The 17,326-nt window shown below is 44.0% G+C and overlaps 1 protein-coding gene across 4 annotated transcripts in view; it reads right to left on the reverse strand.

Annotated features, from left to right (window-relative positions):
• psd3l (pleckstrin and Sec7 domain containing 3, like) overlaps positions 1-17,326 on the reverse strand; it is a 441,070-nt gene that overhangs the window by 15,133 nt on the left and 408,611 nt on the right. For all 4 annotated transcript variants that reach the window (XM_043674302.2, XM_043674303.2, XM_087979987.1 and 1 more), the window contains 2 exons: positions 6,327-6,484; positions 5,406-5,550 (listed from right to left, as the gene is read on the reverse strand). In XM_043674302.2, the coding sequence (XP_043530237.1) occupies positions 5,406-5,550; positions 6,327-6,484 (303 nt within the window). The remainder of the gene's footprint in view (positions 1-5,405; positions 5,551-6,326; positions 6,485-17,326) is intronic.

Consider the following 17,326-nt stretch of genomic DNA (forward strand, 5'->3'; position numbering starts at 1 on the left):
AACAAAAGCGTGGGAAATCATGTCTCACAAACTTGATTGAGTTTTTTGAAGAAGTAACAAAGATTGATGAGGGCAGAGCAGTAGATGAGATCTATATGGACTTCAGTAAGGCATTCAACAAGGTTCCCCATGGGAGACTGGTGAGCAAGGTTAGATCTCATGGAATACAGGGAGAACTAGCCATTTGGATACAGAACTGGCTCAAAGGTGGAAGACAGAGGGTGGTGGGGGCTTGTTTTCAGACTGGAGGCCTGTGACCAGTGGAGTGCCACAAGGATCGGTGCTGGGCCCTCTACCTTTTCTCATTTACATAAGTGATTTGGATGCGAGCATAAAAGGAACAGTTAGTAAGTTTGCAGATGATACCAAAATTGGAGGTGTAGTGGACAGCGAAGAGGGTTACCTCCGATTACAACAGGATCTGGACCAGATGGGCCAATGGGCTGAGAATTGGCAGATGGAGTTTAATTCAGATAAATCTGAGGTGCTGCATTTTGGGAAAGCAAATCTTAGCAGGACTTTATACACTTAATGGTAAGATCCTAGGGAGTGTTGCTGAACAAAGAGACCTTGGAGTACAGGTTCATAGCTCCTCAAAAGTGGAGTCGCAGGTAGATAGGACAGTGAAAAGGTGTTTGGTATGCTTTCCTTTATTGGTCAGAGTATTGAGTACAGGAGTTGGGAGGTCATGTTGCGGCTGTACAGGACATTGGTTAGGCCACTGTTGGAATATTGCATGCAATTCTGGTCTCCTGCCTATCGGAAAGATGTTGTGAAACTTGAAAGGGTTCAGAAAAGATTTACAAGGATGTTGCCAGGGTTGGAGGATCTGAGCTACAGGGAGAGGCTGAACATTTTCCTTCATTTTTATTTTCCTTCAGTCTCAATGCAAGGGTGTTTAAATGATGGAAAGTTTCAAGCAACAGGATTTGCTTTAATGGTCTGTATGATGTTTTTAAAAATTTGTTTCATCAGACGTGGGCATCGCTGGCAAGGCCAGCAGCTGTTGACCATCCCTCACTACCCTTGAACAGAGAGGCTTGCTAGAGCCATTGTAGGGAGCAGTCAAGAGTTAGCCAGATTTCTCTCAAACTGGAGTTCACATGTAGGCCGGACCAGGTAAGGATTTCACTCCCTAAATGACATGAGTGAACTAGATGCCATTTTACAACAACTGATGATAATTTCATGTGCCCCCTTTGCTGAGATAACTTTCATATTCCAGATTTATTAATCGTATTTAAATTCGTCTGGGTGTCATGAACCCATGTTGATATCAGATCTTGGGCACTCTGGGATTACCACTCTAGTGACAACATCATAAGCTGAACACTTCCAATTCATTCGCTTGGGCAAGTGGACTTTCTCTTCATTGGTATTATGCATTGAATGAAGTTTAAAATCAATTAGTTGGGTAAACAGCAGGGCAGGGGGTCTAACTAGATCAATCTTTAAATGAGCTGTCATGGGACCAATGGGCTGAATAGCCTCCTTTCATATCCCAAGATCCTATGGAAAGAGCTGGCTCATCTAAAAGGTGATCCTGGTATTTCAAGAACTTTGCTCCTTATTTTCCCTTATGCTTTTTTTAAGATTCCACCCCTTTGAGTCCAGTCTTCCAATACATTGGCATCTTGACATAGCATGCTTTCAGAGGTGATAGTTCATCGAATGCCATATTTGAAGTGTTACCAGGTTCCCAAGGAATGTAACACTTAATGGTCACTCCTTACTTTGGGTCCCACTCACTGAGTACCACGTTCTCGACAGCAGATTGTACTTTTCCAAGCAGTCATCTAGTTTTCTACTCAGGGGTCCCTGTCCTCCACCAGCTCCCCTCACCCCACCAACCCACCTCTCCCTCCACCCTCACATCATTTTGAGTTTCCGTCATATAAAACGAAAAAAAACACTCATTATCCACACCACGCACGTCAGCAGTGAGCTGGAAACAGTGCACAGCGCAAATTAATAAATGTCAGCATAAAAATAGTACACAGAGAAAAGGCAGGGCCAGGATTGTACTGCAGAGACAGGGATTTTATTATTAGATCAGTTCCCTTATCTTTTAGGTACAGCTGGTAGCTGTAGATGCACTTTGTATTGCAATACTGGAAAAATTCTCACATTGCTACGTCAAGACATGTTTCCATGGCAATACCGTATGTTGAATTCATGGATGCAGGTAGGAAATAGAGAGCAACTCAACTGGTATCAACACTTAATATAGCAGCATAGCTCAAAATGCCAACATTCCTGTCACTATTGAGAATTGAGGAAGTAGCTATGGGTAATACTAGAGCTTGCATTGAGTTTCAAGGCTTACCAGTACGGGTACTACATAACATTACTGTACTGCTATACACTACTTGTTTCCCAGAGAGGAGTGTTAGTACAGGAAGGAAAGCCAGGTGAATCAAAACTGAAAACATTAATCTTAAAATTTAGCAGAATTTAGCCGTTGCAGGAACAGATGAGGGAGGCAATGAGAAGGAGCATGTTGGCCCTGGAAAGATACTCGTTCCCATTTCATCATCTCAACAATTAGGTTCTGGGTAAGGAAGTCCATTATGGACATTCCTGACTCATCAGTAATTAAGACCCTTCATGATTAGTTAATGGCTGATTAGCTGCCTCCCCGATAGGTGGGAAAGGTGGCCAATATCACAGTAGGAAAAGCATGGCGACATGCCCTGCCAGATCAGAATGGACAAAGTCAGGAGTCTCAATCCAGTCCAACACTGGCACCTCCACATCAGGATTACAATGGGGGAAGGGAAGCTCCAATTCGGGTTAGAGACACAGATGACGGTTAGGAGGCAGCAAGGGAGCGTGGCCTCTGAACACCACCCCTCTGCCCTCACCTTCGACCCTTCACCCCATCCCCCGATTCCCCTTTCCCCATGACAATATGATAAATATGACTTACCTTTGTGTTATTGGATTCCCCTGAGGGGTCCAGGTCCAGAAGGCATAGATTCAGAATTAAAGGGTACTGATTTAAGACTGAGGCAAGGGGGAGTTTTTTCTTTCAGAGGGTTGAGATTCTTTGGAACTCCTTGCCACAGAGAGCTGTGGGGGCAGAGTCCTTGAACATGAAGACAAATATATTCGCGATCAGTCTGGAAATCAAGGGTTATGGGGAAAGGGCAAGAAAGGGATACATGGAATATCACATCAGCCGGGATTCTATTGAATAGTGGAGCAACGCCCAAATGGCGTAGTCCTGTCCCTGTTTCTTATGGTCTTATGGAGTATGCCTCAACCAGTGGACCTTAGGACCCAGCGGTGTTCTGCACCCTGATTGGCAGGCAGCTTCTGACAACGACATCACCAGACAAGGCCTGAGTGGCTGAAAAAAACCCACCTAGTTCTTGATTGGTCAGTGATCGGGTGAATTAGCTTGGTTCTGGTGATAGTTGGGGCAGGAGGTGGCTGATTAGTTGCCTAGGCGAAAGTGGGTACTGCAGATGCTGGCGATTAGACCCAAGATTAGAGTAGTGCTGGAAAAGCACAGCAAGTCAGGCAACATCTGAGGAACAGGAAAGTCAATGTTTCAGGCAAAAGCTTTCATTAGGAATTATTCCTGATGAAAGGCTATTGCCTGAAGCGTCGATCTTCCTACTCCTCGGATGCTGCCTGACCTGCTGCGCTTTTCCAGCACTACTCTAATCTTGACGCAAATTAGTTACCATCTGATGCCCCTGCCCCCAAACTTAGAAATAATATGGGTAAGTTCTACCCTTTCTTATCGATGGCCTTATGTAGAATCGTGGTTACAATGTGGACAATAAAGGTTGATATGGGGAAGTCAATACTGATGAAAGGTCATGAATCTGAAATGTTTGTTCTTTTCTCTCTCACTCAACAGCTGCTGCTGTTTTGGTTACAGTAAACTGTTGGGCCATAGGACCTGTTTCCACGCTGTATAGCTCTATGATTCCACAGGGGTTTGGACTAATGATTTAGAGGCAATTCCCACCATAGCCACTGGTAATGAAAATTCAGAGACTGGCAGCAATTCCCCATGCACAGACAAACATTTTGAGATTTGGCCATTCTCAACGCTGACAGGCAGCGAGAAGGAAGAAGTTAAAATGCAGGAGAATCTATGGGGCCATATCATTCTTCAAATGTTGTCTAATCCTAATTTTATCCTCAGTGTAGACTGCTAACCATCCAAAGACATGGTAATGCAGTCTACACTGTCATATATTTAACAAACGCAGGGAACTGTTCTGAAGATGATTCACACTGGACTCAAAATGTTAACAAGTTTCTCCACCGACGTTGCCAGACATGCTCAGCTCCTCTAGCATTCTCGGTTTTTGTTTCAGATTTCCAGCATCCGCAGTAATTTACCTTCATTCAACTGCCATCAAGTTAATCAGATTCTTAATTACTGTGAATGAGCAAAACACTCAAGTGGATGTGATCAAGGTCTCAGCTCTGGTTTATTATCTGGAATGAGTTCATACTCTACGACATTGCATGGGCTAGAGCCAGGGTTAGTTTCAAAATAAGGGTATCATTTCGGCTGAGGTTCGGAGGAATTTCTTCACATGTTGAAAATGGGGGGAATCTTTAGAATTCTCAGCCCTGGAAGGATGGGGAGGCCTGGTCTTTGAGTCTGTTTAACAGATTGATTCATTTCCAGATAGGAAAAAGATTAGAAGGGATATGAGATTTGTGAGAGGGAATGATTTTAAGACAGAAGATCCGACGTGATCTTGTAGAGTGGCAGTGAAGGCTCAGGGAAGAAAATCCTGATCACATTCCCTATGCCTGGAGATGGGAGTGAGGAAGGTTGAGATGTAGAGGCCTTTATAATTGGTTCAAATGCTCCTGAGGGCAAGTAGAACAGTAATGATAATAGGTGACATTTTAACACGTTAAGGTACAAGTCTATTTTCACCTGTGGAGATGTAATCGTGGACAGAAGAACATATCAGAAATAGGAACAGGCACAGATGATATGCCCCCTTAGCCTCACTCCAGTATGATCCTGTCCAATCTTCCAATCATCTCCAAATTTCTGCCTATTCCTCATATTCACCAATTCCCAGAGAGATCAAAATTCTGTCTATCTCAGGCTTAAATGTATCCAATGATGAAGCATCAAAACCCTCCAGATTTACAGCTCACTGAGTAAGGAAATCCCTCCCCACTTCACTCAGACATAACTCTGTCCCTTCTCACTGGCAAACACAACGTTGGAGACACCTCTCCCTCCTTTAGATGGCAAAGAAGGTTGTGACTGTGTTCCATCAGATATTTGTGAAGACACTGAAGTAAGTCAACCTCCATTTTACACTATGGTTTTATTAACTGTAAATCTCCTCATGGAAGGAAGGCTTAGAAGTCAAAGGTGGTTTTATGTTGACGTGTGTAATGTGACTTCTTACCTGCGTCATTTTGGTGGTGGTAGCTGGCAACAGGGGGCGGCTAAACCTCTTTTGTGAGCCAATAGCAGCTGGAAATGGAGGGGCAGAGAATGTGGCGGCTACTTGGTTCATTTTATTTATCCAGGATTCCATTTCTTCAGGGCTTCTGAAAATTAACGAACATGCAGATAGTTAAAGCAAAATAAAATGAATACTATTAGGTCTCATGATGGTGGAACTGACTTGAAGAGCAAACATCAAAGTGGGGTCTTTTCTAACCTTTCTGCCAAATCTCTCCCTTTGACATTTGCTGCGTAATATTTTGGAACTGAATTACTGCATGCCTTATCTCTGAGTGTACCCAATTCTGCAATTATTTTGGAGCTATTATAGTCACTGACAATAAAGGAACTTTGGGATTGATAACTGGTCTGTAAAGGTGGATATCTGCCGATTACAATTATACAATTTCTTTCACCTTTACGAAGGCTTTTGCAGTGCAGTGATAGAGTCCATACCTCTGGGCCAGGAGACCCAGATTCAAGTCCCACCTGCTCCAGATGCATGTCATAAACATCCCAGAACAGGGTGATTGGAAAATACCAGCAATTACTCTCTCTCATCAGGATCCTGCCCCACTAGCTACCTGACGAAGGAGCAGTGCTCCGAAAGCTAGTGCTTCCAAATAAACCCATTGGACTATAACCTGGTGTTGTGTGATTTTTAATCTCATCAGAAATGGAAAACGAAAGATCAGTACAGGTTCCGGGCCCTGTTCATTGAACACAGAGTTGGAGAATGTTACAGCTCAGGATGCCATTCAGCCAATTGAGTTGATGCTGGCACATTTGGACAAGGAACTGCTGCTGCCCCCAATATGTTGATCCTTGCATTCCTCTCCCTTCCTCCCCATCCCGTCAATCACTCAGAAGGAACACCTACTGTGCTTGAAAAAGAAAGACTCTCCAGTCGGCAGTCTTCAACTTCAGAACATTGGGTTTCTTCTCATACTCAGTCGCTTTTATTGCCAGTGCGTGGTGTATGCTGACTGCATTTTTTAAATCCTCTTCAGACAGATTTTTTTCCGGCTTATATTCATCCTTTGGAGGAAACAGACAACATTTTGGGAAGTCACCGAGTGTCATTTAGCATATCTCAAGATTAGGGAGCTTGTCTGGTAAATAAAGTTAAAAATCACACAACACCAGGTTACAGTCCAACATGTTTAATTGGAAGCACACTAGCTTTCGGAGCGACGCTCCTTCATCAGGAGTGTAGCTCCAAAAGCTAGTGTGCTTCCAATTAAACCTGTTGGACTATAACTTGGTGTTGTGTGATTTTTAACTTTGTACATTCCAGTCCAACACCGGCATCTCCAAACCATGTCTGGGAAATAGTAGAATTGGGAGGTAGGATTGGGATTGGTCTTGCCTGAGGGTGCAAGAGGCAAATTCAGTGAAGGTGTTTAACCACCCTTGTTCCCCACCCTTGCTAATTAAAACCTTCAACTCCTCACTGCACCACACCTACTGAGAATTTCACTCATGGTTAATTGTATTCCTTTGGATCACAAATTTTGCTGCAAAATATATTATTTATACAGAGAATAGATAGAGACATCCACTGTGACAGCAAGTTAAACCCACAGGTTGACATTTGACATTAGGTTCCTGCTCACTTCTCAATGGCAACACTTCCCAATGTAGCAAGATAGAACCATGAGGACCTGGAATATTCCAGTTAAAATCCCAGTCTGTGCCACATTATGTGGTCTCCGTTGGTGTTAAAATCACACAACATCAGGTTATAGTCTAACAGGTTCATTTGGAAGCACTAGCTTTCGGAGCATCTTCGTCATCAGGTGGCTGTGGAGCAGAATCCTACTCCGCAACCACTTGATGAAGGAGTTACACTCCAAAAGCTAGTGCTTCCAAATAAACCTGTTGGACTATGACCTGGTGTTGTGTGATTTTTATCTTTGTCCACCCCAGTCCAACACCAGCACCTCCACATCAGTTGGTGTTGTAAGTATTGTCCTTGATATCACTGTGAGTGGAAATCAAGGGCTGAGAGATCAAGGAAAGATCAATCAGGCTTGCTGCCGTGAGTGATTTCCAGTGAAAGGCCAGTGCTGACATGATGGGCCAAACTGCCTCCTTCTGCACCATAACAATTCTGTGGAAATGCAATGCGTGGGTGAGGGGAGTATGAGCCTTGACTGTGATAGCTTCCATAGCCAAGTAGCTGCAGATAAGCACTATCTGGGAGCCCACACGAGTAACCTGTTACGTGGGAGAGATACTAAAGGGCTGCTGGAATATACTAGCGTCTTCAGGAAAAGGAGCAAATCATCACTTGTGGAAAGGAAATGGAGCAAACAAAAAGACCTTTGCAAAGGAATTGTTAACATAATGATGCAATATGAAGACTTGTTGCCATAGCTCATTCCACCCAAGAATAGGGAACATCAGCATTTGCTGGTTTAAACCGAGAGAACTGGATAGAGGTTACAAACCAGGCTATTTAACCAGAACAGTCCATGGTGGCATTTATCTTCTACACACAGTTTTAACAATGTTTACCCTGTTCCCAGGTGTCTGCATCCGATTTCCTCCACCCACCAACCCCTGAAGCCACATAACCATCTGAGTGAGCGAATTTCTCCCACTGTCCTGAATGCCTTACCTTTTATCTCACATAATGACTGCCACTTTAGACCCTTCAAATACCAACAATAATGGATGGAATTTAATCAGAGGAACGTTTGTCCTGGCGTCTGAATCAAAAGTGAGAGCCACTTCCACTTTAATTAAACATGCAGACCAACAGCAGACTTGGGAGAGATGAGCGATTACACAGTGAGGGTAGGTATTCATCTGGTGGATCATTGTGCATGATGGAGGAGGTCAAGCAGCTGTGAGTTCTGCCATATCTCAGACATGTGAGTACATGCCTTCATCCATGGAGAGGTTAACGATCATTATCATATGACCTATCTGCACTCTGACTTATACTCCATCACTCCAACCATGGGCTCCAAACAGCAGTGATTAGCTGAGAGGGGGATGAGGTAACTGCATCTGATGGTGCCCTGCTTCCCCAGGGAGTGCCATCAGGTACAGAAAGAGAAAAGGAGCATGTGCTTCCTTTCAGGATAGCCCCAGGTGAATGGCATCTCTTCACCCCCTTTCCCATTAACCTTATTACCTTCAGTAGGGAAGGGTGTAGTGGAAATGCCTGCATCAGTGCAAAACACTAAAGTTCTCAGAGGTCTAAATGATGCATCCTGTTGTCATCAGTTAATGAGACAGGGCACTGAGCGGACCTTAGCTGCTGATGTCAGGTATAGTGTCTTCGAGAAAACAGGTGGCAAAGGTGCTGTTAAAAAATAACTTGTCCAATGGAAATATTGCCCGTATATTGTTTTAATTTATTACATGTGGATCATAATTATTTGTTGGTAATAATTTAGTCAGAGGACTAAATGCACCGTCTTGCAATTGCTCACAGTGTGGTTTAAAAGATTTGATGAATACAGGGGGTTAGGAACATGTCCCTTATTGTGGAACAGACTGTGTGTGTTTCAATCTTTAATTAATGCCCACATTAACCCCCATTATCGACACACCAAACTGTAGAACGTTTGAGTTTATCTGGTCTTTCCTTACACGCATTGTCAGGAGGTTCCCTGAGATTACTCTTAACTGGGATAATCAAATTGTTATACATGCACTTTAAGGTGCATGTGCAGCAGCTGAATTCTTGATCAAGGTAAGCAGGTTTATGGACATCCAAATAGAAAGCAGATGCCCCAGAGACTCACATTCACTGGCAAGTACATGAGATGAAGAGTCAAAGAGTCACAGAGATGTACAGCATGGAAACAGACCTTTCAGTCCAACACATCCATGCCGAGCAGACACCCTAACCTAATCTAGTCCCATTTGCCAGCACTTAGCCCGTAACCCTCTAAACTCTTCTTATTCATATACTCCTTAATCTTCCAGGAGGACGAGGTCACAGGTTCAGAAGTCACTCACAGACAGAAGCAGTCAGGGACTGGCTCACATCCTAAGCAAGCAACAGAATCCTGGCGATGGAATGATGGTCCTGGAGGTACTCGGCTATTGAGCATATGACGTTGTACCTGATGTCCCTTGTACTCCATGGTCCTGACATCTAGCAGAGGCTAACATGCATTTGTGGCCTCTTCCTTCGCTTCATCCAATTCACCCACACCAGGAGAGGGAGGTCGCTCCTCCCGCTCATCCTGTTCCTACCATTCTCCACACTGTGTGCTGATACTGTGCAGAGTAAAGCAAAGTACGGTTACTCCACATACTTTCTGTGCTGCATACTACAGACTGTTCAAAGCCATAGAAGTGACCTGTTCGCAACAGCTTATTCATTGATGGTTGCATTGCACTAACTGTCCTTTCTGCTGAGCTCACTGGTGTCATGAATTGCATTTGGACAGAATGGAAACAAAAAATGCTGGGGCCCTCGACAAGCCTGGCAGCATATGTGCAAGGTTTGACCGATTCTGTCAGACGTGTTGAGTTGCTCCAGCATCTTGTTTTTACTTCAAATTGAGTTAACTGTGTGTGGAAGGCAGTTAATGAGGTGAGCACCACTTGTTCTCATGAGCCTACAATGGCTGGGCAATGCGATTTTCTAATCCCCCCAACAGCAACACTCAAACGTCCTCCTACTCCCACTCCAACACCCTCATTCTTTGTCCCCTTCCCCTTGAACCTGCATTCCTGGCAGTTTATTCATCATTTTGAAGCAATTGCCAGGGACAGAAGCAAAACCATTCTCAATCTGAAATCCATCACAATCCGTCATCCCTGACTATTCGAATATCCACTTGCGTCCACTTTCTAACAACCTTGATCCTCCCACCATCACACTTGACCCTGTGGCTAAGACAGCAAACATACCATCTTACCCTCTTGACCTTAACTCTTGACTTTGGCAGTTCTCCCCTGATCCTAGACCCTCTCCCATCATGAGTGATGTGGTGCTGAAATCCCTCACTCAGACATTCCATTATCTCTGTCTCTGATTGGACCTTGCCCTCATCACACATTAACCTCCCCTTTTAACACAGGATGCTCCCCAAGAGAGGCAGCTTCTTCATGCTGACATCCAGGACCCAATACTGAACACTCTGGAACCTGTCCTTTCAGCCCCACTGGCTTTTGACATCTTTGGACTGGTCCCCACCCAAGACACCAGGCCCCTCCTGTTGTCCACTTCAAAACCACTGACCCTACCTGATCCCCTTTGTTGATGAACTCTAACCCTTACAGGTAGTTGCCCCTCACTCAAACATCCCTCATGCATCAATTGCCCTTGTCCCTTTGACCTTTCCTCCAAGCTAGCAGTCTCTTGCCCCACCCTTTGTGTTGGGTGTGTGTCACTGTAGACCCAAGTGGACAAATTGATTGGTGCACGCCATCTTTGAAAGATCGTGAGACAGAAGGCGCAAGGTTTTCTGTGCTGCTGAAATAATCCTGGAGATAGAATTTCATTGAAAAAAGTTTCAAATGTATGTTTGTGGGATGGGAATGTATTGAAAATAGGATGCTTGATCTGTTGCTGTAATGGCACCAACTTGGGATGGCACAGTGGTTAACTCTGCTGCCTCATAACGCCAGGGACCTTGGTTTGATTCCACCCTTGGGTGACTGTTCTATGTGGAGTTTAAGCATTCTCCCTGTGTCTGCGTGGGTTTCCTCTGGCTGCTCCAGTTTCCTCCCACAGTCCAAAGATGTGCAGGTTAGGTAGATTGGCCATTTTAAATTGCCCATAGTATTCAGGGATGTGCAGGCTTGGTCCTGATGAAGGACTTATGCCCAAAACATCAATTCCCCTGCTCCTCGGATGCTGCCTGACCTGGTGTGCTTTTCCAGCACTACACTCTCCACTCTGATTTCCAGCATCTGCAGTCCTCACTTTCTTCCTGTGTAGGCTTGGTGGTCTAGCCGTGGGAAATGTGGGGTTACAGGGATGGGGTAGGTGTGGACTAGGTAAACCAAAAGGCCTGCTTCCATGATATAAGGATTTTATGATTTAACCTCAACACCTCAATCCACCATTGGAAAAATAATTTGGCTTCCACCCATAGCCTCCTGCCCACCATGTTTCCCTCTCTTGTAGACCTAATTAAACAGAGCCCAAACTTATTTCTTTCTTAATCTTAAACATCTATACTGTAGTCCTTTCATGTTGCTTCATCAGCGATCCTGCTCTAACCAGTAAACTTCAACGTTGCACATCGCTCTTCACACCAAAAACAGGACATATAAATCAACCAATGCAGCCATGGAAAATCCCTCCACAAACAGAGATAAAAGTCATGTGCCAAGTATAGGGTCTTGTGGTGCAGTGGTAGTGCCCTTACATCCAGGTCAGAAGGTCCAGATTCAAGTCCCATTTGCCTCAAGGTGTGTAGTGACATGTCCAGACAGGTTGCTTGAAATAACTATAAGTGGATGAGGATGCAGTGAGGGTTTGACATTTCAAAATATTATCGAAATCGGATGCAATGTGTATGTGTTGTGTGTGTGTCTTAAACTCCGACACACACACACAGCGCCAGAGACCCGGGTTCAATTCTCGCCTCAGGCAACTTTCAGTGTGGAGTTTGCACATTCTCCCCGTGTCTGCGCGGGTTTCCTCCGGGTGCTCCGGTTTCCTCCCACAGTCCAAAGATGTGCAGGTCAGGTGAATTGGCCATGCTAAATTGCCCGTAGTGTTAGGTGAAGGGGTAAATGTAGGGGAATGGGTCTGGGTGGGTTGCGCTTCGGCGGGTTGGTGTGGACTTGTTGGGCTGAAGGGCCTGTTTCCACACTGTAAGTAATCTAATCTAATCTTCACTACACAGCCTGTATCACCTCGCACTCAGTTATAGGCACCAGAAAATAGAACGTGCACACGTGGTTGCAAAATTAAAGCTGAAATTTATTGAGAGTATGTATCAAAATGTGGCTGAACATGAGGGCTGTCGTATGTGCTGGGTACGTGCGTAAACGTGATTTTTTGGGCTGAAAAATATTGAATTCTCATTAACTAGATTGACATAGACACCATTATTCACAATTGTCATCTGCCAACCAAAAGTCCAGGGAATTTGCATTGCAGTGTGTATAAATTCTCAAGATCCTTACAGCATTCAGCCTGATATTGCACACACAATCCTAACCTATTACAGTTTTATGAAGGTCCAGCATTACCTATGTGCCTCTATGAAGAAAATCTAGAATGTATTTCAATGTATTTTATAAATGTGACTAAAGCTGCACTTTATGCCCTGTGAATCTCAAAAACCTTTGCTCTTTCACAGCACATTCCAAACATTAAAAAATGCTTGTTTTTTTTTTCAATCCACTCTTTTCCTTTACAATCAAAGAATACTTACTGACGTTAACTTCTGTCTAATGCCTGGTAAGCCCAAATCTCCCATCAGCTGATATCCCTTTACAACTGTCCCCTGAACAATTAATTGTAATGCCCAGTATGGTACATTGAAATACATTCAGGTTTTCTTCATAGAGGTACAGAAGTAATGCTGGACCTTCATGAAATTTTAATAGGTTAGGATTGTGTGTGCAATATCAGGCCGAATGCTGTAAGGATCTTGAGAAATTTTCAAACAGGTATGCTGTTTTGGAAAATGTAGGGGGGAGATGGATTCTCAGGGGAACGTAGCACGAACAGCCAGGTTTCTGGTATTGAGACTGGCTCTAATGCAATGAAGGGTACATCAGGTTCCAAGAGATCAATTGTGTTAGGGGATTCTGTAGTCTGAGGTACAGACAGACGTTTCTGTGGCCAGCAGTGAAAAAGCAGAATGGTGTGTTGCTTCCCTGGTGCCAGGATCAAGGATGTCTTAGAGAGCATGCAGAATGTTCTCAAGGGGGAGAGGGGCCAGAAAGAGGTCATTGTCCACATTGGAACCAATGACATAGGAAGGGAAAAGGTTGAGATTCTGAAGGGAGATTAGAGAGAGTTAGGCAGAAATTTAAAAAGGAGGTCCTCGAGAGTAGTAATATCTGGATTACTCCCAGTGCTACGAGCTAGTGAGGGCAGGAATAGGAGGATACAGCAGATGAATACATGGCTGAGGAGCTGGTGTATCGGAGAAGGATTCACATTTTTGAATCATTGGAATCTCTTTTGGGGTAGAAATGACCTGTACAAGAAGGAGGATTGCACCTAAATTGGAAGGGGACAGCTGCTCGGCAGGATTTAAACAAAAAAGGTCTGGGTCTGTGTGTGTGTGTGTGTGTGTGTGTGTGTGTGTGTGTGTGTGTGTGAGAGAGAGAGAGAGAGAGAGAGAGAGAGAGAAAGAGAAAGAGAGAGAGAGAGAGAGAGAGAGAGACCCAGGGAGGTAGTGAGGAAAGAGATCAATCTGAGACTGGTACAGTTGAGAACAGAAGCAAGTCAAACAGTCAGGGACAGGGTAGGACTAATAAATTGAACTGCATTTATTTCAATGCAAGGGGCCTAACAGGGAAGGCAGATGAACTCAGGGCATGGTTAGGAACATGGTACTGGGATATCACAGTAATTACAGAAACATGGCTCAGGGATGGGCAGGACTGGCAGCTTAATGTTCCAGGATACAAATGCTACAGGAAGGATAGAAATGGAGGCAACAGAGGAGGGGGAGTGGCATTTTTGATAAGGGATAGCAATACAGCTGTGTTGATGGAGGATATTCCTGGAAATACATCCAGGGAAGCTTTTTAGGTGGAACTGAGAAATAAGAAAGGGATGATAACCTTATTGGGGTTGTATTATAGACCCCCTAATAATCAGAGGAAATTGAGAAACAAATTTGTAAGAAGATCTCAGCTATCTGTAAGAATAATAGGGTGGTTATGGTGGGGGATTTTAACTTTCCAAACATGGACTGGGACTGCCAAAGTGTAAAGGGTTTAGATGGAAAGGAATTTGTTAAGGGTGTACAAGAAAGTTTTCTGATTCAGTATGTGGATGTACCTACTAGAGAAGGTGCAAAACTTTATCTACTCTTGGGAAATAAGACAGGGCAGGTGACTGAGGTATCAGTGGGGGAACACTTTGGGACCAGCGATCATAATTCTATTAGATTTAAAATAGAGAAGGAAAAGGATAGACCAGATCTAAAAGTTGAAGTTCTAAATTGGAGAAAGGCCAATTTCGACAGTATTAGTCAAAAACTTTCAAAAGCTGATTGGGGGGCAAATGTTTGCAGGTAAAGGGATGGCTGGAAAATGGGAAGCCTTCAGAAATGAGATGAGAATCAGAGAAAGTATATTCCTGTTAGGGTGAAAGGAAAGGCTGGTGGGTACAGGGAATGCTGGATGACAAAAGATATTGAGGGTTTGGTTAAGAAAAAGAAGGAAGTATATGTCAGGCACAGACAGGATAGATCGAGTGAATCCTTAGAAGAGTATAAAGGCTGTAGGAGTATACTTAAGAGGGAAATCAGGAGGGCAAAAAGGGGACATGAGATAGTTTTGGCAAATAGAATTAAGGAGAATCCAAAGGGTTTTTACAAATACATTAAGGACAAAAGGGTAACTAGGGAGGGAATAGGGCCCCTCAAAGATCAGCAAGGCAGCCTTTGTGTGGAGCCACAGAAAATGGGGGAGACACTAAATGAGTATTTTGCCTCAATATTTACTGTGGAAAAGGACATGGAAGATATAGAATGTAGGGAAATAAATGGTGACATCTTGCAAAATGTCCATATTACAGAGGAGGAAGTGCTGGATGTCTTGAAACGCATGATGGTGGATAGATCCCAGAACCCGATCAGGTGTACCCTAGAACTCTGTGGGAACCTAGAGAAGCGATTGCTGGACCTCTTGCTGAGATATTTGTATCATCGATAGTCACAGGCGAGGTGCCGGAAGACTGGAGGTTGGCTAACATGGTGCCTCTGTTTAAGAAGGGTGGTAAGGACAAGCCAGGGAACTATAGACAAGTGAGCCTGATGTCAGTGGTGGGCAAGTTGTTGGAGGGAATCCTGAGGGACAGGATATACATGTATTTGGAAAGGCAAGGACTGATTAGGGCTAGTCAACATAGCTTTGTGCGTGGGAAATCATGTCTCACAAACTTGATCAAGTTTTTTGAAGAAGTAACAAAGAGGATTGATGAGGGCAGAGCGGTAAAAGTGATCTATATGGACTTCAGTAAGGCGTTCAACAAGGTTCCCATGGGAGACTGGTGAGCAAGGTTAGATCTCATGGAATACAGGGAGAAGTAGCCATTTGGATACAGAACTGGCTCAAAGGTAGAAGACAGAGGGTGGTAGTGGAGGGTTGTTTTTCAGACTGGAGGCCTATGACCAATGGAGTGCCACAAGGATCGGTGCTGGGCCCTCTACGGTTCATGATTTACATAAATGATTCGAATGTGAACATAAGAGGTATAGTCAGTAAGTTTGCAGATGACACCAAAATTGGAGGTGTTGTGGACAGCGAAGAGGGTTACCTCAGATTACAACAGGATCTTGATCAGATGGGCCAATGGGCTGAGAAGTGGTAGATGGAGTTTATTTCAGATAAATGCGAGGTGCTGCATTTTGTGAAAGCAAATCTTAGCAGGACTTATACACTTAATGGTAAGGTCCTAGGGAGTGTTGCTGAACAAAGAGACCTTGGAGTGCAGGTTCATAGCTCCTTGAAAGTGGAGTCACAGGTAGGTAGGATAGTGAAGAATGCATTTGGTATGCTTTCCTTTTTCGGTCAGAGTATTGAGTACAGGATTTGGGAGGTCATGTTGCAGCTGTACAGGATATGGGTTAGAACACTGTTGGAATATTACGTGCAATTCTGGTCTCCTTCCCATCGGAAAGTTGTTGTGAAACTTGAAAGGGTTCAGAAAAGATTTACAAGGATGTTGCCAGGGTTGGAGGATTTGAGTTATAGGGAGAGGCTGAACAGGCTGGGGCTGTTTTCGCTGGAACGTCGGAGGCTGAGAGGTGACCTTATAGATGTTTACAAAATTATGAGGGGCATGGACAGGATAAATAGACAAAGTTTTTTCCCTGGGGTGGGGGAGTCCAGAACTAGAGGGCATAGGTTTAGGGTGAGAGGGGAAAGATATAAAAAAGACTTAAGGGGCAACTTTTTCACTCAGACAGTGGTACATGTATGGAATGAGCTGCCAGAGGAAGTGGTGGAGGCTGGTACAATTGCAACATTTAAAAGGCACTTAGATGGTATATGAATAGGAAGGATTTGGAGGGATATCGACCGGGTACTGGCAGGTGGGACTAAATTGGTCGGCAATGACGGGTTGGACCGAAGGGTCTGTTTCTGTGCTGTACATCTCTATGACTCTACGACTCTAATTTATACGGAGTACAATGCAAATTCCCTCGGCTGTTGGCAGACAAGAGAAAACTGTGAATCATCGTGTCTATGTCAATCCAGTAAATAAGGTAACACCATTTTTTCAGCCCAAAATGTCAAGTTTCCGCATGAACCCAGCACATATGGCAACCCCCCTTGTTCAGCCAGTTTGATACAGACTCTCAATAATATTCAGCCTTAATTTGCAACCACGCGTGCATGTCCTATTTTCTGATAGTTATAAACACTCAACCAAGACTTGTATCTGAAACATAAATACACATTATGAATGTAATGGTCCTCAGAGCTGAAATAAAAGCAAAATACTGTGGATGCTGGAAATCTGAAACACAAACAGAAAATGCTGGAGAGTAATTCAGGAGGTCCAGCTGAGGGTTAGATAGGGTGGACAGTGAGACCCTTTTTCCTCAGTTGGTGATGGCGAGCATGAGGGAACATAGCTTTAAATTGAGGGATGATAGATATAAGACAGATATCAGCGGTTGTTTCTTTGCTCAGAGCAGTAGGGGCATGGAATGCATTGCCTGCAACATTAGTAGACTCGCCAACTTTAAGGGCATTTAA

The sequence above is a fragment of the Chiloscyllium plagiosum genome, unplaced genomic scaffold, assembly GCF_037043375.1.
Source record: "Chiloscyllium plagiosum isolate Xiang-an unplaced genomic scaffold, Cpla_swu_hap1 HiC_scaffold_36, whole genome shotgun sequence".
Lineage (NCBI taxonomy): Eukaryota > Metazoa > Chordata > Chondrichthyes > Orectolobiformes > Hemiscylliidae > Chiloscyllium > Chiloscyllium plagiosum.